The 25,790-nt window shown below is 41.0% G+C and overlaps 1 protein-coding gene across 41 annotated transcripts in view; it reads left to right on the forward strand.

Annotated features, from left to right (window-relative positions):
• Positions 1-25,790, forward strand: part of TTN (titin) — a 282,014-nt gene that overhangs the window by 77,953 nt on the left and 178,271 nt on the right. For all 41 annotated transcript variants that reach the window (XM_067741398.1, XM_067741403.1, XM_067741365.1 and 38 more), the window contains exons 47-94: positions 318-599; positions 700-978; positions 1,398-1,676; positions 1,774-2,052; positions 2,172-2,459; positions 2,574-2,852; positions 2,945-3,226; positions 3,322-3,600; positions 3,715-3,993; positions 4,095-4,373; positions 4,492-4,779; positions 4,905-5,183; positions 5,317-5,598; positions 5,699-5,977; positions 6,099-6,377; positions 6,491-6,769; positions 6,873-7,160; positions 7,406-7,684; positions 7,920-8,201; positions 9,261-9,539; positions 9,661-9,942; positions 10,731-11,009; positions 11,123-11,410; positions 11,565-11,843; positions 11,938-12,216; positions 12,320-12,598; positions 12,717-13,004; positions 13,125-13,412; positions 13,957-14,238; positions 14,499-14,777; positions 14,897-15,178; positions 15,326-15,604; positions 15,698-15,985; positions 16,974-17,252; positions 17,347-17,625; positions 17,727-18,005; positions 18,145-18,432; positions 18,576-18,863; positions 20,118-20,399; positions 20,620-20,898; positions 21,320-21,601; positions 21,718-21,996; positions 22,516-22,803; positions 22,915-23,193; positions 23,307-23,585; positions 23,675-23,953; positions 24,551-24,838; positions 24,975-25,262. In XM_067741398.1, the coding sequence (XP_067597499.1) occupies positions 318-599; positions 700-978; positions 1,398-1,676; positions 1,774-2,052; positions 2,172-2,459; positions 2,574-2,852; positions 2,945-3,226; positions 3,322-3,600; positions 3,715-3,993; positions 4,095-4,373; positions 4,492-4,779; positions 4,905-5,183; positions 5,317-5,598; positions 5,699-5,977; positions 6,099-6,377; positions 6,491-6,769; positions 6,873-7,160; positions 7,406-7,684; positions 7,920-8,201; positions 9,261-9,539; positions 9,661-9,942; positions 10,731-11,009; positions 11,123-11,410; positions 11,565-11,843; positions 11,938-12,216; positions 12,320-12,598; positions 12,717-13,004; positions 13,125-13,412; positions 13,957-14,238; positions 14,499-14,777; positions 14,897-15,178; positions 15,326-15,604; positions 15,698-15,985; positions 16,974-17,252; positions 17,347-17,625; positions 17,727-18,005; positions 18,145-18,432; positions 18,576-18,863; positions 20,118-20,399; positions 20,620-20,898; positions 21,320-21,601; positions 21,718-21,996; positions 22,516-22,803; positions 22,915-23,193; positions 23,307-23,585; positions 23,675-23,953; positions 24,551-24,838; positions 24,975-25,262 (13,527 nt within the window). The remainder of the gene's footprint in view (positions 1-317; positions 600-699; positions 979-1,397; positions 1,677-1,773; positions 2,053-2,171; positions 2,460-2,573; positions 2,853-2,944; positions 3,227-3,321; positions 3,601-3,714; positions 3,994-4,094; positions 4,374-4,491; positions 4,780-4,904; positions 5,184-5,316; positions 5,599-5,698; positions 5,978-6,098; positions 6,378-6,490; positions 6,770-6,872; positions 7,161-7,405; positions 7,685-7,919; positions 8,202-9,260; positions 9,540-9,660; positions 9,943-10,730; positions 11,010-11,122; positions 11,411-11,564; positions 11,844-11,937; positions 12,217-12,319; positions 12,599-12,716; positions 13,005-13,124; positions 13,413-13,956; positions 14,239-14,498; positions 14,778-14,896; positions 15,179-15,325; positions 15,605-15,697; positions 15,986-16,973; positions 17,253-17,346; positions 17,626-17,726; positions 18,006-18,144; positions 18,433-18,575; positions 18,864-20,117; positions 20,400-20,619; positions 20,899-21,319; positions 21,602-21,717; positions 21,997-22,515; positions 22,804-22,914; positions 23,194-23,306; positions 23,586-23,674; positions 23,954-24,550; positions 24,839-24,974; positions 25,263-25,790) is intronic.

The following is a 25,790-nucleotide window of genomic DNA, read 5'->3' on the forward strand; positions in this document are numbered from 1 at the left end:
AGCTTGCTTAAAACTTCTTCTAAGAACTTCGAGTGTCTAGGCAATCCTTAACTATCTTCTTGCATAAAATTGCTCTTTGTATAAGTAGAATTTGGTTGGTTTTGTTTTTGTTTGTTTGTTTGTTTTAAACAAGAGTCTGGGAAAATGTTGGAATCATAGAAACATGGAAAGCTATTGAGTACACCACAGCCTTTTCAGAAATTTCAAGAAGACATTTTATGTGTGTTATGTGTCTCTTTGTTGTATGTCTACTTTTCTTTTGTGTAGTTTATGATTCAGATATCTTTTCCCTTCTCATTTTTGTTAACTTCATGTAGAGCCACCATCCTTTGTGAAGAAGGTGGATCCCTCTTATTTAATGATCCCAGGTGAATCAGCACGCCTCCACTGCAAGCTGAAAGGCTCACCTGTGATCCAGGTTACTTGGTTTAAAAATAACAAAGAACTTACTGAGAGTAACACAATCAGAATGTCTTTTGTCAATTCTGAGGCTGTCCTTGATATTACGGACGTAAAAGTTGAAGACAGTGGGAATTACTCGTGTGAAGCAGTGAATGACGTTGGCAGTGACAGCTGCAGTGCCGAAATGGTTATCAAAGGTTTGTTTACTCTGTCGTAGTCCATTGTTTTCCTGAGAAAATATTTTCTTTTCAATTGCTTGTAACACATGCTTTATACAATGCTTTCATGCTTTTGTAGAACCTCCTTCTTTCATCAAAACTCTCGAGCCTGCAGATATAGTGAGAGGAACAAATGCCCTCCTTCACTGTGAAATCTCAGGCACTGGACCATTTGAAATTCGCTGGTTCAAGGATAAGAAGCAAATTCGAAGTAGTAAAAAGTACAGGTTGTTTTCTCAGAAATCTGTCGTGTCCCTGGAGATCTTTTCGTTTAATAGCGCGGACGTTGGTGAATATGAGTGTGTGGTTGCTAATGAAGTTGGGAAGTGTGGCTGCCTTGCAACCCACTTATTAAAAGGTTAGTGCTTGAAAAACTGGTATCTCTTCAATAAATTGTCAAAATAGCTTTCTTAAACCAAGGAAGGAAAACTGGTACTTTCTTTTCTTCTCCTAATCTTTGAAAATATTTTTTTTTGCCTTTGGTTTGACCTGGGACCCTGGGGGAAATCCAGTCTTTATCTTGAGACCAGTATAAATATTTAATCTCTGATAACAAAAGTGAACTACATAATAAGCGATTTTGTCAGCTGATAACCGTTTATCTTCCTTGCTTCTTTCTCTTGGGTGGAATTGTAATTCCTCTTGAATTTGGTTTCTTCTTCTAATTAACCAACACTATGGAATAGATAAATGAAATCTAGATAAAGTTCTTAAATGCATATGGTGTTGAAGTGTTTGGGAATTAAGAAATTTTGGGTGCTCTCTTTCTTTAATTAGAACCACCAATCTTTGTAAAGAAAGTAGATGATTTTACTGCACTAGCAGGACAAACGGTTACCTTACAAGCTGCTGTGAAAGGGTCAGAACCCATTTCTGTCACATGGATGAAAGGACAGAAGATCATTAAAGAAGATGGAAAAATCAAAATGAGCTTTGCCAATGGTGTTGCAGTCTTAATAATCCCTGATGTGCAGATTAGTTTTGCTGACAAATACACATGCCTGGCTGAAAACGAAGCTGGAAGCCAAACGTCTGTTGGGGAACTAATAGTTAAAGGTTCGTGTAAGAACGTTTTAACTTGGAGTTGATATTTCCTTTTAAAATGAAACCTTACTACACACTTCAGAATTCCAACTATTTAATACCCTTGTAGAACCTGCCAAAATCGTTGAGAGGGCAGAACTGATCCAGGTGACGGCAGGAGACCCAGCCACGCTGGAGTATACAGTCACGGGTACCCCAGAGCTCAAGCCCAAATGGTACAAAGACGGGAGACCTTTGATTGCCAGTAAAAAGTATCGAATAAGTTTTAAAAACAATGTTGCCCAACTCAAGTTTTATTCCGCCGAACTGCATGATAGCGGCCAATACACATTTGAGATTTCCAACGAAGTGGGCAGCAGCTCCTGTGAGACAACTTTCACTGTCTTAGGTTAGTATCTTTAGAAACCTGTGCTTCCATATTCCTCTGAAACCCAACAAACAACCAAAACTAAAATCACTGAGCACTGTTCCACATTGTTCTTTCTTCTCTTCTTGTGCTGTGAACAGATCGAGACATTGCTCCATTTTTTACCAAACCCCTACACAATGTGGACAGTGTGGTTAGTGGGACCTGCAGGCTGGACTGCAAAATCGCTGGCTCCCTCCCCATGAGGGTGTCCTGGTTTAAGGATGGTAAAGAAATAGCTTCCTCTGACAGATACAGAATAGCATTTGTGGAAGGCACAGCCTCTCTGGAGATAAGCAGAATAGACATGAATGATGCAGGGAATTTCACCTGTCGAGCCACAAATTCCATGGGAAGCAAAGACTGCAGCGGAGCCCTGATTGTGCAAGGTTGGCTGGAAACTGTGCCTTTCATTCTTACGTAGACGATGTTCAAATTAAGCCTTCTTCCCTTCAGTCGCGCCTCTTAACTCTTTGAAATTCTTTCTTATCCCCCTTCTTTAGAACCACCCAGTTTTGTAACTAAACCAGCATCAAAGGATGTTCTGCCCGGCTCAACCATCTGCCTGAAGAGCACCTTCCAAGGGTCTACCCCTCTCACAATCAGATGGTTTAAGGGTGACAAAGAGCTGGTTTCCGGTGGAAACTGCTATATCACCAAAGAAGCTTTAGAAAGTTCCCTGGAATTCTATGTAGTAAAAACCTCCGACTCAGGCACATATACCTGTAAAGTCAGCAACGTGGCTGGCGCCGTGGAGTGCAGTGCAAAGTTATTTGTAAAAGGTTTGCATAGTTTTCTTGACATCTTTGTGCCACCATTGTCAGAAGTTCTTTCCTCTTTCTCACGTTTCTGGGTGATTTCTTTCCTTCCACAGAACCTGCCACATTTGTTGAAAAGTTAGAGCCATCACAGCTGTTAAAAAAGGGAGACGCCACCCAGCTAGCCTGCAAAGTAACGGGCACCCCTCCAATTAAAATAACGTGGTTTGCAAATGACAGAGAAATTAAGGAGAGCAGCAAACACAAAATGTCTTTTGTGGAGTCCACCGCGGTTCTAACACTTAAAGATGTTGCCATTGACGACAGCGGTGAATATATGTGTGAGGCTCAAAATGAGGCTGGCAGTGACCACTGTGGTAGCATTTTAATAGTCAAAGGTTTGTGTTCACATTGCCCCTTGTGGTACCAAAGTTGTGGCCCAGGGCACAGACTCCACCCCCATTAACTCACAATAATTCCTTTTCCGCTATAGAGTCACCTTACTTTACCAAGGAATTTAAGCCCATTGAAGTGTTGAAGGAGTATGATGTCATGTTGCTGGCTGAGGTGGCAGGCACACCTCCCTTTGAGATCACTTGGTTCAAAGACAACACAACACTGCGAAGTGGTAGAAAGTATAAAACCTTCATTCAGGATCAGCTGGTTAGCCTGCAGATCCTGAGGTTTGTAGCTGCGGACGCGGGTGAATACCAGTGTCGGGTGACCAACGAGGTGGGCAGCAGTGCCTGCAGTGCCAAGGTGACCTTAAGAGGTTAGTGTCAGTTCTAATGACGGACTGGCTTTTCTGCAGTGTCAGTGATTTTATTTTTTTAAAGCCAGTTTTGCTATAGAGCTGGTATTCATTGAGAATTCATTCTTCTACTAGAACCCCCAGCTTTTGTAAAGAAAATCGAGAGCACCAGCTCCCTTAGAGGAGGTACCGCTGCCTTCCAGGCCACTCTGAAGGGCTCCTTGCCAATCACGGTGACTTGGCTGAAAGACAACGATGAAATCACTGAAGATGATAACATAAGAATGACCTTTGAGAACAATGTGGCCAGTCTGTACCTCAGTGGCATTGAAATCAAGCATGATGGGAAATATGTCTGTCAGGCCAAAAATGATGCGGGAGTACAGAGATGTTCCGCATTACTCTCAGTAAAAGGTTGGTTCAGAAAGTTTGCCATGGGTTTTAGGGAAAAATGCAGATGTAAGCCTTTCAGCAGAGCAGTTCACAACCCACACCTATCCCCTTGTTTTCTACAGAACCTGCAACAATCATTGAGGAGGCTGTGTCTATAGATGTCACCCAGAGAGACCCAGCCACTTTGCAGGTTAAATTTTCAGGGACTAAGGAGATTACAGCCAAATGGTTTAAAGATGGCCAAGAACTGACCCTGGGCCAAAAATACAAAATCAGTATCACTGACACCGTCTCTATACTGAAGATTATTTCTACAGAAAAGAGAGATAGTGGAGAATATACTTTCGAAGTCCAAAATGATGTCGGGAGGAGCAGCTGCAAGGCTAGCATTAATGTATTAGGTTGGTACAGCTTTTCTATGGAGAGAAACTGGGCATTTCTGTGCTCCTTCATCTCTTACAATTTTAGAGAAAATAAAAATTGGTAGATTGACCATTTTTTTTCTTTTTCATTGCATAGATCTTATCATACCTCCCTCATTCACCAAAAGGCTGAAGAAAATGGACAGCATTAAAGGGTCTTTTATTGACTTAGAATGTATAGTGGCTGGGTCACATCCCATGAGCATCCAGTGGTTCAAAGACGACCAAGAAATAACAGCTAGTGAAAAATACAAATTCTCTTTTCATGACAATACTGCCTTCTTGGAAATCAGTCACCTGGAAGGTACAGATAGTGGAACCTACACTTGTTCTGCCACTAATCAGGCAGGACACAACCAGTGCAGCGGCCATCTGACAGTCAAAGGTTGGCAATTTTTATCCCCGCCTCTCAAGAACTTATTGCTCTCTCATTTCTTAATTCTTACCTTGACTGATCATTCTAAAATAAACCATTCCTTCCCCCTTTTGCTCCTTTTTCTTTCACCCCAGAACCCCCTTACTTCCTGGAAAAGCCACAGTCACAAGATGTCAATCCCAATACAAGGGTTCAATTAAAGGCGCTTGTGGGTGGCACTGCACCCATGACAATAAAATGGTTTAAAGATAACAAAGAGTTGCACTCGGGAGCAGCTCGCTCAGTTTGGAAGGATGACACCTCCACCATTCTAGAGCTCTTTTCAGCCAAAGCTGCCGATTTGGGGACCTACATTTGCCAACTGAGCAACGATGTTGGCATAGCAACCAGTAAAGCCACTCTCTTTGTCAAAGGTCTGGTCTCTACATTTTCTCATTGTCTTGCTTGCCTAGATTTTCTTGGTGGGAGGGAAGAGGCTTAAGAAAACGATTCTCATTGGTCTTTGGTTTAAAAAATGTTCAATATCACGTTTTCCCCCATCTTTAGAACCTCCTCACTTCATTAAGAAGCCCAGCCCAGTCCTAGTGCTGAGGAACGGACAATCCACGACCTTTGAATGCCAGATAACAGGCACTCCTGAAATCAGAGTCTCTTGGTATCTGGACGGGAATGAAATAACAGCCATTGAGAAACATGGCATTTCCTTCACTGATGGTTTAGCCACTTTCCAAATTTCTGGTGCCAGGGTAGAACATAGTGGGACTTATGTCTGTGAAGCTCGTAACGATGCTGGCACGGCAAGCTGCAGCATTGAGTTAAAAGTGAAAGGTTCGTTACTGCATCTTCTCTCCTTTCTGGCTGTGCTGCTGGCTAGTCCTCGGGTCTTCCTTTGAGTGAGCTATTCTCTGTCTTCCTTTTGAATCTTTAGAACCTCCCACCATTATTAGGGAGCTGAAACCCGCGGAAGTAGTCAAAGATAGTGACGTGGAGCTGGAGTGTGAAGTTATGGGAACATCTCCATTTGAAGTCACTTGGCTGAAGAATAACAAGGAAATTCGAAGCAGCAAAAAGTATACGCTGACTGACAGAGTGTCAGTGTTTAATCTCAATATCAACAAGTGTGACCCCTCAGACACTGGTGAATACCAGTGCATCGTATCCAACGAAGGCGGCAGCTGTTCTTGTAGTGCTAGAGTCTCTCTGAAAGGTCAGTTAGACACACAAGGAGCAGGCTACCTGATACAAATTCTGTAATGCTCTTTAACCTTGTATGATGGGGAGGAGTTCAAATATACCTCTTCTTTTCACACTGTCTACTTTAATCACAGAGCCACCCTCGTTCACTAAGAAGATAGAAAACGTCACTACTGTCTTGAAAAGTTCTGCCACCTTTCAGAGCACTGTGGTGGGCTCTCCTCCCATTTTTATAACCTGGCTCAAGGATGATCAGATTCTGGATGAAGATGATAATGTTCACATCTCCTTTGTGAACAATGTGGCCACAGTTCAAATCAGATCTGTGGATAATGGACACAGTGGGAGGTACACGTGTCAAGCCAAGAACGAGTCAGGAGTTGAGAGGTGTTATGCTTTCCTTTTAGTACAAGGTGTGTAAGCCAATCCCTTTCAAGAGTTATTCTGTGAAGACAATTTCACAAGCAGTTCCTTGGTTCCATGGAATTATTAATGCAACTCATCCACGGTTTCATTCTTACTACAGAACCTGCTCAGATCCTAGAGAAACCTAAGTCTGTTGATGTCACTGAAAAAGACCCCGTGACCTTGGAGTGTCTTGTGGCTGGAACACCAGAACTCATAGTGAAGTGGTTTAAAGATGGGAAACAAATGATGCCCAGTAGATATTTTTCAATGAGTTTTGAAAATAACGTGGCCAGTTTTAGGATTCAGTCAGTAATGAAGCAAGACAGCGGGGCGTATACTTTCAAGGTGGAAAATGACTTTGGAAGCAGTAGCTGTGACACCTACCTGAGAGTGCTAGGTTTGTATCTTGGCCCCAGTCAGCTTCCCTTATATATATTATTGTCCTTGGTAAACAAATGGCAACATATTAATGGATGTGTTTTGCTGTTTGCATTGGACAGATCAAAATATTCCTCCATCATTCACCAAAAAATTAAGGAAAATGGATAAAGTTCTAGGCTCTTCCATTCATATGGAGTGCAAGGTTTCTGGCTCACTTCCTATTAGTGCTCAGTGGTTTAAGGATGGAAAAGAAATAACTACAAGTGCAAAATACAGGCTCGTCTGTCATGAAAACACTGTGTCGCTGGACGTTAGTAATCTGGAATTAGAAGATACTGCGAATTACACATGCAAAGTCTCAAATGTAGCAGGGAGTGAGGCATGCAGTGGCATCTTAACTGTAAAAGGTTAGAATTTCTTTACCTCTTTCTGACCCTTTTCTGCGATTGCTTTTCAAGTATAGCACTCTTTTCTGGAGTCCTTTAAAACTAAAAGTCTCCATAATTCTGTTTCTTTAGATACATATATGTTGAGTTCAAGAAATATTCAGTCATTACCTCTTTTCAGTAACTTTTTGTATATGTCCATAAAACTGTCAAAATAACCCAACAACAAGGAACTTAATTAAATGTATTTCTCTTAAAATCTATAGAACCACCAAGTTTCCTAGTGAAACCTGGGCGACAACAAGCCATACCTGATTCTACAGTGGAATTTAAAGCTATACTAAAAGGAACACCACCATTTAAAGTAAAGTGGTTTAAGGATGATGTGGAACTTGCCTCTGGACCTAAATATTTCATTGGCTTAGAAGGCTCAACTACCTTCTTAAATCTCTATTCAGTGGATGCTTCCAAGACTGGACAATATACTTGCCAAGTTACCAACGATGTTGGTAGCGACTCTTGTACCACAGTGTTGCTTGTGACAGGTGTGCCAGTTTGATTGTTTTATGTTTCTGTGTGACCTGTGGCTCCTGTCCTTTCTGTAATCTTTTACAATATATCTTTTACCCAGTCAAGAAAGTGCCCTTCTTTCTAACACGGTACACGCTGTTTGCCAGGCATTGTTCATCTTTTTCTCTTTCCTATGTAGTACCTAATTGAAGTTCGTTATTTATATCTGCTCTGTTCCCTCATAAATCTCCTCTTTTCTTCACTCTCTAGAACCACCAAAGTTTGCAAAGAAACTAGAAGCAACCAAAATAGTGAAAGCAGGTGACTCAGCACGACTTGAATGCAAGATAACTGGATCCCCAGACATCAGAGTTGTGTGGTACAGAAATGAACATGAACTCCCAGCGAGTGATAAATATAGAATGGCTTTCATTGATTCAGTGGCCGTCATACAGATGAATAGTCTTGGTACTGAGGACAGTGGGGATTTCATTTGTGAGGCTCAGAACCCTGCTGGCAGCACAAGCTGCAGTACCAAGGTTATAGTAAAAGGTAGAAACCTCTTTTCTCTGTTCCTCATTACCTGAAACCCACCTTCTTCTCCCCGGGCTATCATAGCTCTTTATTCTTTTGCTGTCATTTTTAGCTTCCATTTGAGATCATAGAATATTTTCCCAAACTAGTATTATTTCCATTTTTAGATGTTTTTTCTTCTTAAGATTTGCGTACATGTAGACAATCATTCTGAGATATTTTTCTTGTTATTCCAATGTCGTAATTCTACTCACCTCAACATATTAGCCAAGCAGTTCAAATCTGATGTTTCCAAAATGCTCAAAAAAACAAAGTGGGCATTTTAAAATTAATTTTTGCCTTCAATCAACTTATAAATATATCATCATCCTCACTATAATCTTTATCATTAAAAGCAAGGAATATTTACCACATATATACAAGGTTCAAGCAATACAGATTTTAACCTTACATTTACAACAGGACAATTATGTATATTTTTCTCTCTCAAATGTCAGTTCCTATTTTTTTAAATTATATCACTATACTTTGTTGCAAATAGTACTAGTATTTTCCAGAATTTTTTTCACCAAGTCCAAGTTTGTCATATTGTAAGGCGATTATTGCAAAAACCATTTGTTGACATGGAAGACTTAGAGCACAAATGTTGTGATAACTTCCAAGTGTCCCAATTGTAATGTGTATACAAAAAATTTCATCCCTGAAGTCAGGACTCTGTACCTCATGCAAATCATATTGATTCTTACACTTGGGTTTGGGGGTTTGTTTGGTTATTGTTTTGTTTTGCTTTACAGTTTTGTGCATCAATCTTTATAGTCCCAGAAAAAGTAGTAAGGTGGAGTAGACAGAATGTTGAACTGCTCAGTAAGGTCACCTGAGGTCTAGCCCACGTTCTCGGCCAGTGAAGCAGAGTGATTTTGTAAAGGCTGATGGCTTCTCTGAAGCTGTTACTCCTAAAGTGATAGTGCTAGACCTATTATAGTATCTTGACTCATTCTTCCAATTTAAAAACAAAGAAATAAAAATATTCTATGAAGTTAAGTAGCCCAGTTCATGAGGAATTCTTGTTTTTTACAGAACCACCTGTTTTTAGCAGCTTCCCTCCTGTGGTAGAAACCCTTAAAAATGCTGAAGTTAGTCTTGAATGTGAACTTTTGGGAACACCACCATTTGAGGTGGTTTGGTACAAAGATAAGCGACAACTCCGAAGTAGCAAGAAATACAAGATCGCATCCAAAAATTTCCATGCAAGTATTCACATTCTCAGTGTCAGCCCTTCAGATATTGGTGAATACCACTGCAAAGTACAGAATGAAGTAGGAAGTGATACCTGCATTTGTACTGTAAAATTAAAAGGTATGCATTATTTCCTACTCATGGCAGAAATGGCAGGAACGTGCAAAATGCTTATTTGTTTTCTCTCTTCCATTATCTCGACAATCTTTCCAACAATCTCCATCCATCTTTCCCTCTTCAGAACCACCAAGATTTGTCTCCAAACTGAACAGCCTCACGGTTGTAGCTGGTGAGCCCGCTGAGTTACAAGCATCTATAGAAGGCACCCAGCCTATTTCTGTCCAGTGGCTTAAAGAAAAGGAAGAAGTCATTAGAGAAAGTGAAAACATCAGAATTACATTTGTGGAAAATGTTGCAACTCTGCAGTTTGCAAAAGCAGAGCCAGCTAATGCTGGGAAGTATATCTGCCAAATCAAGAATGATGGTGGAATGAGGGAGAACATGGCCACGTTGACTGTTTTAGGTTGGTACAATATGGTGCTATAGTTCCTTGATACAAGGAGGTGCCAAATGCTGAGATGACTTACTAAGAGATTCTGGTAGAGTCTCCTGTTTTGAATTTCTAGAACTATGTCAGTCGTCACCCATTTCAAAGGTTTACGGGAAAGGACCTTTCAAACACTCTTTTCTGTGTCTGTGAGCCTAACAAAAATGAGCTGTCTCTTATTATTTTCTTGATGGGTTAGGAGATGTAATCATGACTATCTTTTGTTGAAGAATGAAAAAATTGGGAGCCCAGCATATGCCACAAGGAAATTTTTTCCGAAAGTAATAGTTGTTAAAGCTGACAAGAACTACAAAGATCAAAGTTTGATAGGAACGATTTGCACTTTCATCTTTGGGCATATTCATTTTCAATTTTGCCATTGTTTGGATAACAACTTTCAAAAAACTGTCTTTAGCACCTTAAAGTAGAATAGAAATACTGAGTAATTCATAACAACATGTAGGCTTTGTTCTAGAGAGGGTCAAGTGCAAATCAGTATATATCAACATTGATTTGTACATTGAATTGTTTTGGAAGTCAACTAATGCACCAACATATTTCTTAATAATAACTCATATAATTTCATGACAGTGTGTAATTATGGAATCACATTTTAAGGTCTAGAGAAAGAGAGAGAGAGAGAGAGAGAGAGAGAGGGAGCCCTAAGATATCCATATCATTGGAAGAAACTGGTAATGAATTTGATAGTAGAAACAAGGTAAAGGTAACAGGCTTTGACAGATGGCTATCACATTTTATTTCAGAGCCTGCGGTCATTGTCGAGAAGGCAAGTTCGATGACAGTGACTGCAGGAGAAACGTGCACTCTGGAGTGTAAGGTGGCTGGCACTCCTGAACTCTCAGTCGAATGGTACAAGGATGGAAAGCTGTTGACCAGCAGTCAAAAACACAAATTTAGCTTCTACAACAAAATCTCTTCCTTAAAGATTCTCTCCGTTGAAAAGCAAGATGCAGGCACATACACTTTCCAGGTTCAAAATAATGTCGGAAAAAGCAGCTGCACGGCTGTGGTTGATGTTTCAGGTTAGTTCGGATATGTTCTTCCCATTGCTTAAGCAAATTCCTTTCACACGCTTTCTTCTCTCAAGTGTCTTCTATTCTTTCAAACCACGAGTCTCTTGCCTCTCCTCATGCAGACCGAATGGTTCCTCCCTCTTTCACACGAAGACTGAAAGATACAGTTGGGGTGCTGGGTACATCTTGCATCTTGGAGTGCAAAGTAGCTGGATCATTGCCTATCTCTGTTGCCTGGTTTCATGAGAAAACCAAGATTGTCAGTGGAGCAAAGTACCAAACTACGTTTTCAGATAATGTCTGCGCGTTGCAGCTGAATTCTCTGGACTCATCGGACATGGGGAATTACACATGCATGGCTGCTAATGTCGCTGGGTCTGATGAATGCCGTGCTGTGTTGGCTGTACAAGGTCAGTGTTAGACGCTCACACCCTTTCTTATGAGTTCCTCTTTGGGTACATATCCAGGTTGGCACACATTCAAAAGTGCTCTTCTTTTTGATTCAAAATTGCAACTAAATTCGATGCTTACAGGATCTTATCATTATCCTCCTTGTCTATGTAGAACCACCCTCTTTTGTGAAGGAACCTGAACCTTTGGAAGTACTACCAGGCAAAAACATCACCTTCACAAGTGTCATTAGAGGAACACCTCCGTTCAAGGTTGGCTGGTTCAGAGGTGCCAGAGAACTGGTGAAAGGAGACAGATGTAACATCTATTTTGAAGACACCGTGGCAGAACTGGAATTATTTAATGTCGACACATCTCAGAGTGGGGAATATACCTGTGTGGCTTCTAACAATGCCGGCCAAACATCCTGCACTACCCGTCTCTTTGTAAAAGGTTTGCTCCAGTGCATTTGTGCTTCCTACTTTTTAAGGGACATCTTTGTTTGTGTTTTCACTGTGTTTAACTGCTGTGCTTTGTCACTCCCCAGAACCAGCTGTATTTGTGAAGAAATTAAGTGATCACTCTGTAGAGCCAGGGAAGTCCATCATTCTGGAGAGCACCTACACTGGAACACTCCCCATTTCAGTTACCTGGAAAAAGGCTGGTGTGAACATTACACCATCTGAAAAATGCAACATAGTCACAACAGAGAAGACCTGCATCCTGGAAATTCTGAATAGCACAAAAGGAGATGCAGGACAGTATTCTTGCGAGATTGAAAACGAGGCAGGAAGGGATGTTTGTGAAGCTCTGGTATCTACATTAGGTGTGTTTCTTATTCTCAAATGATTGGCATTTGTCTAACATGAGGCATGGTTTGTGTGCTTTTCTTTAATTCCAGTTGCTGACTGTGAATCTTTCTTCTTTAGAACCACCTTATTTTGTTACGGAACTGAAGCCTCTGGAGGCATCAGTTGGAGATTCGGTTTCTTTACAATGCCAAGTTGCTGGGACACCAGAAGTTACAGTGTCTTGGTACAAAGGCGATACCAAGTTACGGTCAACTCCTGAATACAGGACCTATTTTACAAACAATGTGGCCACACTTGTTTTTAATAAAGTGAACATCAATGACAGTGGAGAGTACACATGTAAAGCAGAAAACAGTATAGGGACTGCTTCTTCTAAGGCTGTCTTCAGAATTCAAGGTGATGATATTATTTTAGAAATTAAGAAGTTTCTTTTTTCCTTGTCTTCACTCTTATCTTTATGGGGAAATTTTTATTTCATCTACTAATGCCTCAAGTATTACTTGTCTTCCAACAGAGTCCCAGCGCCCACCTTCCTTTGCAAGGCAATTGAAGGATATCGAACAAACTGTTGGGTTACCAGTTACCCTCACTTGTCGACTGAATGGCTCCACACCCATCCAAGTGTGCTGGTATAGAGATGGGGTACTTTTACGAGATGATGAAAATCTACAGACATCATTTGTAGATAATGTGGCAACTTTAAAAATTTTGCAAACAGACTTGAGTCACTCTGGCCAATACTCCTGCTCAGCTTCTAATTCACTTGGAACAGCGTCTTCCAGTGCTAGACTGACAGCAAGAGGTTTGTTCCTATGTTACTCTCTCTCTTTGCAAACCATGACTTCTTAGTCATTGTCAAAGTAGAAACGGCCAATAAAAAAGAGAAAAAAAACCCATGTTGCCTTTTCTTCTCATCTTTCAGAACCTAAGAAATCTCCCTTCTTTGACATCAAGCCTGTATCTATAGATATTATTGCTGGGGAAAGTGCTGACTTTGAGTGTCATGTTACTGGTGCTCAACCAATGCGAATTACTTGGTCAAAAGATAACAAGGAAATCCGTCCTGGAGGAAACTACACAATTACATGTGTGGGAAACACTCCCCATTTGAGAATTCTTAAAGTAGGCAAAGGAGACTCTGGTCAATATACTTGCCAAGCAACCAACGATGTTGGCAAAGACATGTGCTCAGCTCAACTCAGTGTAAAAGGTATCTTCACATGGCATTTACCAATATTGTTCTTTCCCATGTTGTGTAATTTTCTTTGAAAAGTTTCTTTAGTTTGTAAATGTTCGGGATAAAATAACTGGATCATGTTGGAATTTGTATGTTAGTGGTGGAGGCAACATTCATCGAAGTTCTGTTTTCTCTTTATTTTGTTCTTTAAGTTAGTGTATCTCTAAAAGTAGTCTTATCAGAGGGTTGTTTAATTGAAATTTGTTAAATGTTGTTTCAACTCTCTCTTTTTTCACTCTTTCCTATTATGTGGCATTCTGACTTACCATTTTGATCAAATACCTCTATAATACATTAACTTACATGTTTTAGTTTCCATATCCAAACTACAAAGATTAACTTGCCAATTAAATTCTCTATTAAAAATATTAAAAGTTTATTTAATAGAAAAGATAAATATATTTTACCACAGAACTCTCAGAAAGTACATATATTCTTACTAATAAACCAGATTAAAAATGTATTTATGGACTCTTCAGCTACAAACGTAAGCTGTTTTTTTCCTTTGACTTACTAGAACCTCCAAAGTTTGTTAAGAAATTAGAAGCTTCAAAAGTTGCAAAGCAGGGAGAATCCATCAAACTGGAATGTAAAATAAGCGGTTCCCCGGAAATCAAAGTTTTGTGGTTCCGAAATGACGGTGAACTTCATGAAAGTTGGAAATACAACATGTCATTCGTGGATTCTGTGGCATTGCTCACCATCAATGAAGCCAGCACAGAGGATACTGGGGACTATATCTGTGAAGCCCATAATGGTGTTGGGGACGCCAGCTGCAGCACAGCCCTGACGATTAAAGGTTAGACATGCTAAGCTGCTTTCTTTCTTCCTTCTCCTCTGATCTGGATTCTTTCTCAGCAATGTTCTGAGCTCCAAAATAAAAAGGCTAGTTAAGGGGATTTGCTTGCAATTCTTAAACTAGTTTTTATGACTAGTCATTTCTTATGTTAGTATACTGTCATATGGTCACACTGGGCACTCAACGATTTAGACTCTAAAATATTTTTTCCCTTTCATTAGGCAAATGCTCTCATTGCTTATCTTCTTTTCTTCTGGTAGCACCTCCTGTTTTCACCCAGAAGCCTTCTCCAGTAGGAGCCCTTAAAGGTTCTGATGTTATCTTCCAATGTGAAATTTCGGGAACCCCCCCATTTGAAGTGGTGTGGGTTAAAGATCGAAAGCAAGTTCGGAGCAGCAAGAAATTTAAAATCACTTCAAAAAATTTTGATACAAGTCTCCACATCCTTAATCTGGAAGCTGCCGATGTAGGAGAATATCACTGCAAAGCTGCTAATGAGGTGGGAAGTGACACGTGTGTTTGCACTGTCAAGTTCAAAGGTTTGTATCCATGGGCACAAAAATATTTATCTCTTGCTTTCATCTTTTCTTGCTTCACCAATAATGTATGTGGCTGTGATTCTCATCTTTTTTCTCTAACCACAAATTTCTTTCATTAGAACCCCCACGGTTTGTGAAGAAGCTAAGTGACACCTCAACCCTCGCTGGGGATGCCGTTGAGTTACGGGCCGTAGTGGAAGGCTTCCAGCCCATTGCTGTCGTCTGGCTGAAAGATAAAGGTGACATTATCAGAGAGAGTGAAAACACTAGGATTTCATTCATTGATAACGTTGCAACACTCCAGCTTGGAAGCCCAGAAGCACCTAACTCTGGAAAATATGTGTGCCAGATCAGAAATGATGCCGGAATGAGAGAGTGTTCAGCAGTCTTGACTGTCCTAGGTTAGTAACAAAGTACAGCCTGAGAAAAAAATCAGGTTGATTGACCCATGATCATTGCCTGCACATATTACTCTTAGCCAATAATATACTGATTACACTCTTAGTTTGAAAGAAGACTTTGTGTTCAATGCAATATACTTCTTTCAGAACCAGCCAGAATCATAGAGAAACCAGAACCCATGACTGTCACTACCGGAAATCCTTTTGCATTAGAGTGTGCAGTGGCTGGGACACCAGAACTTTCAGCTAAGTGGTTCAAAGATGGGAGAGAATTATCTGCAGACAGCAAACATCACATCACATTCATCAACAAAGTGGCTTCACTTAAAATCCCTTGTGCAGAAATGAGTGACAAGGGGTTATATAGCTTTGAAGTGAAAAACAGTGTTGGTAAAAGTAACTGCACTGTGTCTGTCCATGTTTCGGGTGAGTAGTATGAGGTTTTTGTGAATATACCGTTTTTCCTGGGGTAGAAAATAAGGCTTCTCTTTCAACGGAAAACTACCCTTCTCCACGTAGATCGAGTCGTCCCTCCTTCCTTCATCCGCAAGTTGAAGGACACCAACGCCATCCTGGGGGCCTCGGCGGTTTTGGAGTGCAGAGTCTCCGGCTCCGCACCCATCTCCGTGGGCTGGTTTCAAGATGGAAATGAGATCGTTAGTGGGCCTAAATGCCAGTCCAGCTTTTCGGAAAACGTCTGTACTTTGAATCTGAGCTTCTTGGAGCCCTCTGATACAGGCACATACACGTGCGTGGCCACCAACGTGGCTGGGTCAGACGAATGCTCGGCTGTCCTGACTGTCCAAGGTCAGTGCACAGGCACCAGGCTGCTGCTTGACTTAGTGACTGCCTCACAGGGGATTTCTTTATTTTGTCTTCGTGTGTAGTCTTTTTGTTTGTTTGTTTGTTTGTTTTTTAACATCTTTATTGGGGTATAATTGCTTTACAATGGTGTGTTAGTTTCTGCTTTATAACAAAGTGAATCAGTTATACATATACATATGTTCCCATATCTCTTCCCTCTTGCATCTCCCTCCCTCCCACCCTCCTTATCCCACCCCTCCAGGCGGGTCACAAAGCACCGAGCTGATATCCCTGTGCTATGCGGATGCTTCCCACTAGCTATGTACCTTACGTTTGGTAGTGTATATATGTCCATGCCTCTCTCTCGCTTTGTCACAGTTCACCCTTCCCCCTCCCCATATCCTCAAGTCCGTTCTCCAGTAGGTCTGTGTCTTTATTCCTGTCTAACCCCTAGGTTCTTCATGACATTTTTTTTTCTTAAATTCCATATATATGTGTTAGCATAAGGTATTTGTCTTTCTCTTTCTGCCTTACTTCACTCTGTATGACAGACTCTAGGTCTATCCACCTCATTACTTCGTGTGTAGTCTTTTTTTTATTATTAATTAATTTATTATTTTTGACTGTGTTGGGTCTTCGTTTCTGTGCGAGGGCTTTCTCTAGTTGTGGCAAGCGGGGGCCACTCTTCATCATGGTGTGCGGGCCTCTCACTATCCTGGCCTCTCTTGTTATGGAGCACAGGCTCCAGACGCGCAGGCTCAGTAGTTGTGGCTCACGGGCCTAGTTGCTCCACGGCATGTGGGATCTTCCCAGACCAGGGAAGACCAGGGCTCAAACCCGTGTGGCCTGCATTGGCAGGCAGATTCTCAACCACTGTGCCACCCAGGAAGCCCTCGTGTGTAGTCTTAATTCCCTTTTCTTCAAGGAGCAAAAGCACTGCTCAATTGGATTTCTTTTTTCTCTTCATCTCCCCCACTCCTGGGGTATCTAGAACCACCATCTTTTGAACAAGCCCCTGATTCTTTGGAAGTTCTCCCTGGAATGAGCCTCACATTCACCAGTGTCATTAGAGGCACCCCGCCTTTCAAGGTCAAATGGTTTAAAGGCAGCAGGGAACTGGTGTCAGGGGAGTCATGCAGCATCTCTCTGGAAGATTTTGTCACAGAACTGGAATTGTTTGAGGTGGAGCCATTGCAAAGCGGGGAATATTCTTGCCTCGTGGCTAACGACGCTGGCAGTGCTTCCTGTACCACGCATCTTTTTGTGAAAGGTTTGCTCTTTTCTCCAAAACATGTATCTTTAGCATTCTTTTCTGATTCTTTATTTGAAGATGCCACTTCTGCCCTGCTGTTTTCTCCTTATAGAACCAGCCACCTTTGTGAAAAGATTGGCTGATTTCAGCGTCGAGACAGGAAACCCCATCGTTCTCGAGGCCACGTTTACCGGCACGCCTCCCATCTCGGTGAGCTGGATGAAGAATGAGTTTCCCCTTACACAATCTCGGAATTGCAGCATTACCATGACGGAAAAATCTACGATCCTAGAAATTCTTGATAGCACAATAGAGGATTATGCACAATACAGTTGCCTCATAGAAAATGAGGCCGGTCAAGATATTTGTGAAGCGCTGGTGTCTGTCTTAGGTATGTTGACAGTTACCTCTTCTTATTGCTCTCTTTTCTTTCTTTTAATACATCCTCTTTTAGCTAGTATGATTGATTGATTACCATCCTTTCTACCTCAGAACCACCTTATTTTATTGAGCCTCTGGAACACATGGAAGCAGCCATCGGAGAACCTGTAACTTTACAGTGTAAAGTGGATGGAACCCCAGAAATTAGAATTTCTTGGTATAAAGAACACACAAAGCTACGATCGGCTCCTGCGTATAAAATGCAATTCAGAAATAATGTTGCCTCCTTAGTAATCAACAAAGTGGATCCCAGTGATGTGGGAGAATACACGTGCAAGGCTGAAAACAGCGTGGGGGCAGTGGCTTCCTCAGCTGTGCTCGTTATCAAAGGTGATGATCGTTCTCCTAACAAGTCTTGCTGTGTGTTGACAGATCCACTTTCTTAAAAACGTCACAATGTTAATGGGTTGAAGTATGCTGCGGGTGTTTTCTCTCTTGTAAATAAGGATTGTCTGTGACTCCCTTCCAGAGCGCAAACTTCCACCTTCCTTTGCAAGAAAACTGAAGGATGTTCAGGAGACCCTTGGCTTCCCAGTTGCATTTGAATGTCGCATCAATGGCTCAGAACCTCTTCAAGTGTCTTGGTACAAAGATGGGGTGCTTTTGAAAGACGATGCTAATTTGCAAACATCTTTTGTTCATAATGTAGCAACTCTTCAGATTTTGCAAACTGACCAGAGCCATGTTGGTCAGTACAATTGCTCTGCTTCTAATCCTCTTGGGACAGCTTCATCCAGTGCGAAGCTCATCCTCTTAGGTGGGTAGCTCATCACATTACCCTCTTCATCATAAAGCAGTTTCACTGCTCCAGGCCACCAAAGGTCTGGTGCCACTTAGTTTCTGCTCCACGTCTGGGAGCATGAAAACTGAAGTCACCATGTTGGTCTTCATTCTTTTCAGACCATGAAGTGCCTCCTTTCTTTGATCTAAAGCCTGTGTCAGTAGATCTTGCTCTTGGAGAAAGTGGTTCTTTTAAATGTCACATAACTGGAACTGCACCAATCAAGATCACTTGGGCCAAAGATAACCGAGAGATTCGCCCTGGAGGCAACTACAAGATGACTTTGGTTGAAAATACTGCCACTCTGACGGTTCTCAAAGTAGGCAAAGTCGATGCTGGGCAGTACACCTGCTATGCAAGCAACGTCGCTGGAAAAGACTCTTGTTCTGCTCATCTGGGTGTACAAGGTACTTGTTCAAGTGAAATAATAAGGTCTCATTTCAACATCTGAAAATATAGGAGAAAGCGTGTGCTTGAAAGATACGTTTAGGACTATGGTCTAGGAATTGGAAGTGATTGAATAGATCCAGGGTCTTCTAAGTGGGAGCAAGTTTTTTATAATGTTTATTTAAAAAAATATAAAACTGGTCAAACATGGACTGAAGGTCCATTTTCAAAGGCTGAAATTGCAAGAAAACCCAAGTTTGAAAGAAATTATCTTAGGACAATAAAAGGAAGTTGTCTCGAATGACTTACTTTCCACGTTAGTTTATAAATTAATGGATTTTGTTCCTCGAGGGGCTAGCAGAGCCCCAAACTATCAACCCCTTCAAGAAGAGTCAGATTGTGTCAACTTCTTTTCCTCTACTAGCTCCACTTAAATAACAATGGAAGCCAGGGGACTGGGGAGTACATCAATATCTGACATCATGGAAGGCAACCATGTCTCTCTGTAGCATGTCCAAGGCTGCTGTGGTCAGAAATCAAACATTTAACTCAATGAGCTGCTGGTCTAACCCATGAGAGCATTTTTAAGGGTTTTAATGGTGATAGTTTATAAATAACTTCAAATTAAAACAGAGTTAGATTTAGCAGCCCACGTGCTCTGTGATATATCGCTAATTATTTTTATCTCCCTAAACTTGAATTTTTTGATTCAGTTAATGAAGAAAGCGATCGCTCTCCCCACTTCAAAGGGGTATTATGAAGGTTGAAGAAATATCTATTTAAGGCCTATAAGAGAAAATAGCACTTTAAAATATTAAGATATCTAACCCAATTTTGCTACTCTGACTCTTCATGGTACATAACTGATATCTTTGCAGCCACAGGAAATAGACCGTCCTGCACTGGTTCACGTACAAGAAAGTAATCAAACTCTCTCAAATCCCTGTAAACCGTAGTGTGATTTCACCAACAGATACACACTCTGACTGTGATCTTGCACAAAGTGATTCTTTTGCTGGTAGGAGGATTGCACAAAAGGGATAAATGTCTCTTCCTCTTTCCTTTTGCAGTAATATTTGATGTGGGTGCTTAAAAAAATAAATATATTTTATAGGAATTTTCTAGTTAAGTTTCACCTAACTATTCTTCCTTGAACTGCAGCAAATAAATTTGTTTTCCAGAGCTAAAGACCTCTCTGTTTGATTTTTCACTTCATCCTGAATTATACGTGTCTTCCCTTCTCTTCCCTTGTGTTTTCTGTCTTGCTTCCATAGAACCCCCCAGGTTCATTAAGAAGCTAGAACCTTCAAGAATCATGAAACAAGATGAATCTACAAGATATGAATGTAAAGTAGGAGGGTCTCCAGAAATCAAAGTTTTATGGTATAAGGACGAGACTGAAATTCAAGAGAGCAGTAAATTCAGAATGTCATTCCATGACTCGGTGGCGGTATTGGAAATGCACGCTCTCAGTGTAGAAGACAGCGGAGACTACACATGCGAGGCCCGCAACGCAGCGGGCAGAGCAAGCAGCAGCACCACCTTAAAAGTTAAAGGTCAGCTCCTACCCTTCTTTCATGTTTTTCACGTTAGCTTCCTCCTAGTTGTCCTCTCAATTCCCTGTTTGACTCTCCGTCGAGGTTCTAAAAATTTTAAAGGACACAATAGAAAATCGAGTGTAGTGTTCTCTCTCTATGGTGGAATGGAAAACTGATTCTTACTTGTAACTACATAGTTACAGAACACATCCTAATGTTCCTTTTTTCCTAATTTTAGAACCACCCGTTTTCCGCAAAAAGCCTCGTCCCGTTGAGACACTGGAAGGAGCTGATGTTCACCTTGAATGTGAGCTTCAGGGCACCCCCCCGTTTCAAGTTTCTTGGCATAAAGACAAGAGAGAACTTAGGAGTGGCAAGAAGTACAAGATAATGTCTGAGAACTTCCTGACGAGTATTCACATCCTGAGCGTCAGTGCTGCAGACGTTGGGGAATATCAGTGTAAAGCCACGAACGACGTGGGGGGAGACACCTGTGTTGGTTCCATCACTCTGAAAGGTTAGAGTGACTCCATCCTCTTCTGCTTAAAGTTTTCCTTCTAACTTTAATACCCTGTTGGCCCCTCAGCTCTTGCCCCATCCTTTACCACTAGCTGTCTTGTACTTTTCCCCTCTCTCCTTTCTAAATCCTTTTATAGTTAGTGCGCATCCCATTTCTAAATCCTACAAATGACCCTTTTAGACAATTTTCCCAGTAGGTTTTGATTGGATTTAGAAAGCTAGAGAGGCCAAGATGTTCGACTCTTTCTGCTTAGTACAAACTCTAATGCATCTCTGCTCCCATTCACCAAAAATGCCTCTTCTTTAAGAAATAGAAACAACACATGATCACCAGTTTGATTCCTAGCATTCATAGCTTTGAGGGAAATACGCATAGCCCCACACATTTTAAATCCCTGATTTTGCCTCTTTTTCATCAGCACCACCAAGATTTGTGAAGAAGCCCAGTGACATTTCTGCCATCGTTGGTGAAGAAGTTCAGCTTCAGGCTGCTATTGAAGGCACTGAGCCCATTTCTGTGGTGTGGTTCAAAGACAAGGGGGAGATGGTCAGAGAAAGTGACAATATATGGATCTCTTATTCAGAAAACATTGCAACCCTCCAGTTTTCAAGAGTGGAAACAGCCAATGCCGGGAAATACACCTGTCAGATCAAAAACGATGCCGGAATGCAAGAGTGCTTCGCCACGGTGTCCATCCTCGGTTAGTGCAGATAGAATGTCATCATGAATAGAAGGCACGCGCTTACCAGTACTCGTGTCTTCTTTAGTTTTTCAATGTGATTTTAACATTTGAAAACAATTTACATCTCGTTCCAGAGCCTGCAGCAATTGTCGAAAAGCCAGAATCCATAAAAGTGACCACGGGAGACACCTGTACCTTGGAGTGCATGGTCACTGGCACACCCGAACTCACTACTAAGTGGTTTAAGGATGCAAAAGAGCTGACAAGTGATAGCAAATACAAAATCAGCTTCTTCAACAAAATATCTGGCCTTAAGATTATTAACGTGGCCCCCAGTGACAGTGGGGTGTACAGTTTTGAGGTGCAAAACCCTGTGGGCAAAGACAGCTGCACAGCCTCAGTTCATGTTTCAGGTTGGTTGGTTGGGCTTTTGTTTCACTGTTATTATAGTATAGTTCCTGGTTTACATACGTGTGTATAAGAAACTCCACATTCTACAGCGTGACATGAGTCTGACATCCTCTGAATCAGCAAAATCAGAGGTAATAGACCTATAGAGTTAGAAGGAAACCAAGTCCAAAAGTTCTATCCCTTTCTTTTGGAGGAATTTCCACAATTCAGGGTGGTAGGAGTAACACTTAATCCCTGGATAAGGAATAAGGATATGTAGTCTTCTACTGTCACTTATGCTGGAGTAATTCTCCACATAATAATTCACAGCAAAGAGAGACCAAAATTCCTAATAAGTCAACTAGCACATCTTGTCCACTGATTCTCAAGGCTTTCCATGGTGTGACCCCACTGGGGACTCTGTGATATCCTCACAGAAGAGCCAAATGGATCTAGGCATATTCCATCAAAAAGACAATAATTCTCTCTTCAAATCATTTTATAACTGATGTCCTTGTTTGTTTGATTTTTATCACATTCAGACCGAATTGTGCCTCCTTCATTCACAAGAAAATTGAAAGAGACAAATGGTCTGTCTGGTTCCTCAGTGGTAATGGAGTGTAAAGTCTATGGATCACCTCCAATCTCCGTCTCCTGGTTCCATGAAGGAAACGAGATCAGCAGTGGAAGGAAGTACCAGACCACCCTGACGGATAACACTTGTGCCTTAACTGTGAACATGCTGGAAGACTCGGACACCGGCGACTACACATGTATAGCTACTAATGTGGCTGGTTCTGATGAGTGCAGTGCTCCTTTGACTGTGAGAGGTCAGCTAAAAATAACAGCGAAATAGAATTGCGTTTCATTATTTATTCAACATTTTTGTCATCAGAATTCAAAAGTAGTAAACTTTTTCCGGTATGTGCTTTTTTGTTTAGAACCACCATCTTTTGTTCAGAAACCTGATCCCATGGATGTTTTAACTGGAGCAAACGTAACTTTCACAAGCCTTGTAAAAGGAACACCCCCGTTCAGTGTCAGCTGGTTCAAGGGTAGCAGTGAACTAGTACCAGGGGACAGATGTAATGTGTCTTTGGAGGATTCAGTTGCTGAACTGGAGCTGTTTGATGTAGATACATCACAAAGTGGAGAATATACCTGCATTGTTAGTAATGAAGCTGGCAAAGCTTCTTGTACAACACATCTGTATGTAAAAGGTTTGTTTGACTGCCATTCTGCATTTTTACAATTAATATACATGAAGTAATAGGTGTGCCTGTATCTGTGTGTGTATGTGCTTTATTTCATGTTTTCAATTTGCCTGCTACAGCCCCAGCCAAATTTGTGAAGAAGCTCAATGATTACAGCCTAGAGAAAGGAAAACCCCTGATCCTAGAGGGCACGTATACTGGAACTCTTCCCATTTCAGTTACATGGAAGAAAAATGGCACAAATATAACTCCTTCTCAGAGGTGTCATATAACCACAACTGAAAAATCTGCAATCCTGGAAATTCCAAGCAGCACAGTGGAGGATGCAGGACAGTACAACTGCTACATTGAAAACGCTTCCGGGAAAGACTCCTGTTCAGCACAAATCCTGATATTAGGTGTGTTGTGATTGCACATTCGTATCTTTATATACAAATAACCATCCTGGCATGTCTCCTTCATGACTGGTTATCTCTCTTGGCTGCAGAACCACCATATTTTGTCAAGCAGTTGGAGCCTGTGAAGGTGACCATTGGAGATTCTGCCTCTTTGCAATGCCAACTTGCTGGGACCCCTGAAATTGGGGTGTCCTGGTATAAAGGAGATACGAAATTGAGACCCACGACTACCTACAAAATGCATTTTAGGAACAATGTTGCTACACTGGTTTTCAACCAGGTTGATAGTAATGACAGTGGAGAATATATCTGCAGGGCTGAAAACAGTGTGGGAGAAGTTTCTTCATCAACTTTCCTGACTGTTCAAGGTGATTGCAATATTTTTTAAGTGAATGAATGTGTTTCTTTTGAACAAGATTTAAAATATCTGGCGAGGGTCTTCTTTTTAGGAAAAATCTTCCCAAATGCAAAACTTTCTTCTTAAGTAGTTCTGCCTACAAATTAGCAGTTTCTCTTTTTTGATCACCTTTACAGAGAGAGATAAAATGACTAATCTTCAGTTGGAAGGATCATGTCATCATTTGTCTCTATAATTAAATCTTTCAGAAAAATGAGTAACCATATTTTTTTAAATTCCACCCATGGGTGTCTCATGCAGATTGCTAGAAAGCAGTCTTAAAAAGTAAGAAAATCTGCTACATGCCAGAGATGTACCTTAAGCCAATCAGTTTCTCTGCTGGCTTACATATTTTTACACCTACCATGCGTCAGCGTGGCATCAAAGTAAAACTTTTGCTCCAAAAATTTACCTGCTTTTCTTTGAGTCCAAGTTAATTCAGGATATGTGAATACCTCCTGATATTTTTATAGGAATCCCCTTATTTATATAACAATAATTGTGAGAAGACTATTCAGTAAATTCAAAATGTCCAGAAGTATTCATTACTTTAATTCTATTCCTACAGAGGAAAAACTTCCACCGTCGTTTTCTCGACAGTTGAGAGATGTTCAAGAAACGGTTGGGCTGCCAGTTGTTTTTGAGTGTGCTGTCAGTGGATCAGAACCTATCTCGGTGTCTTGGTTTAAAGATGGCAAGCCGTTGAAAGACGGCCCCAATGTACAAACATCATTTTTAGATAATGTAGCCACTCTCAATATTTTTCAAACAGATCGGAGTTTTACAGGCCAGTATTCTTGCACAGCTACAAATCCTATAGGTTCTGCTTCTTCCAGTGCCAGACTCATTCTCACAGGTGTGTGGATTCTTAAACTTCTATTTCTGTAGTTAAATTTTTTATAACCAAATTTGAAATTAGAGGAGGATGATTTGTGTGAACTGGGATGGTCAAGTATGGAGCCTGAAACCATGTCTTTCTGCTCTCCTCTCAGAGGGGAAGAACCCGCCCTTCTTTGACATCCCTCTTGCCCCTGTGGATGCTGTGGTGGGAGACAGTGCGGACTTTGAGTGCCATGTGACTGGGACACAACCAATAAAGGTCACCTGGGCCAAAGACAACAGACAGATCCAAAGTGGCGGAAACTATCAGATTAGTTATTTGGAAAACAGTGCCCACCTGACAATCCTGAAAGTAGACAAAGGAGACTCTGGACAGTATACGTGCTATGCTGTCAATGAAGTGGGAGAGGACTCCTGCATGGCTCAGCTCAATATAAAAGGTATCTTTGTATATCACATCCTAAGGGTGCGGTTTTATTAGGACAGATGAAATTTAGCACATTTTTAAACCACTGACATAAAAATGTTTCAGAAGAAATAAGTTTCTCTAGAGAAAAGGTGATCTTTTAAAATCTGTATTTCTCTAAGTTTTTATATATCCTACATAACCCTAAGACCACTCCTTCCCCCGCTTTTTTCTTTTTTTTTTTTTAACAAATATCTGGTTCTGTAAATGACCATAAGTTATTCTTATCATCCATCCCATAAATCAGAGAACAGTTTAAAATAAGCTTGTGAAAATAAAAGAAAAAAACCCCACAATATTGTAAATCAACTATATGCCACTGTAAAATAAAAAAATTGTTTTAATTTAAAAATAAAATAAGCTTGTGGAAAGAGGCCAAAATGTTTAGGAACATTACACTGATATGGTGTATTCAGTTGGTCAGCATTGACTTTGAACTTAAAATATGACTTTTCTTTCTTGAAAAGCCTCCTATTAGTAACCTACTTCTGGATTCCACTTC

This window comes from Pseudorca crassidens, chromosome 6, assembly GCF_039906515.1.
Source record: "Pseudorca crassidens isolate mPseCra1 chromosome 6, mPseCra1.hap1, whole genome shotgun sequence".
In the NCBI taxonomy this organism is placed as follows: domain Eukaryota; kingdom Metazoa; phylum Chordata; class Mammalia; order Artiodactyla; family Delphinidae; genus Pseudorca; species Pseudorca crassidens.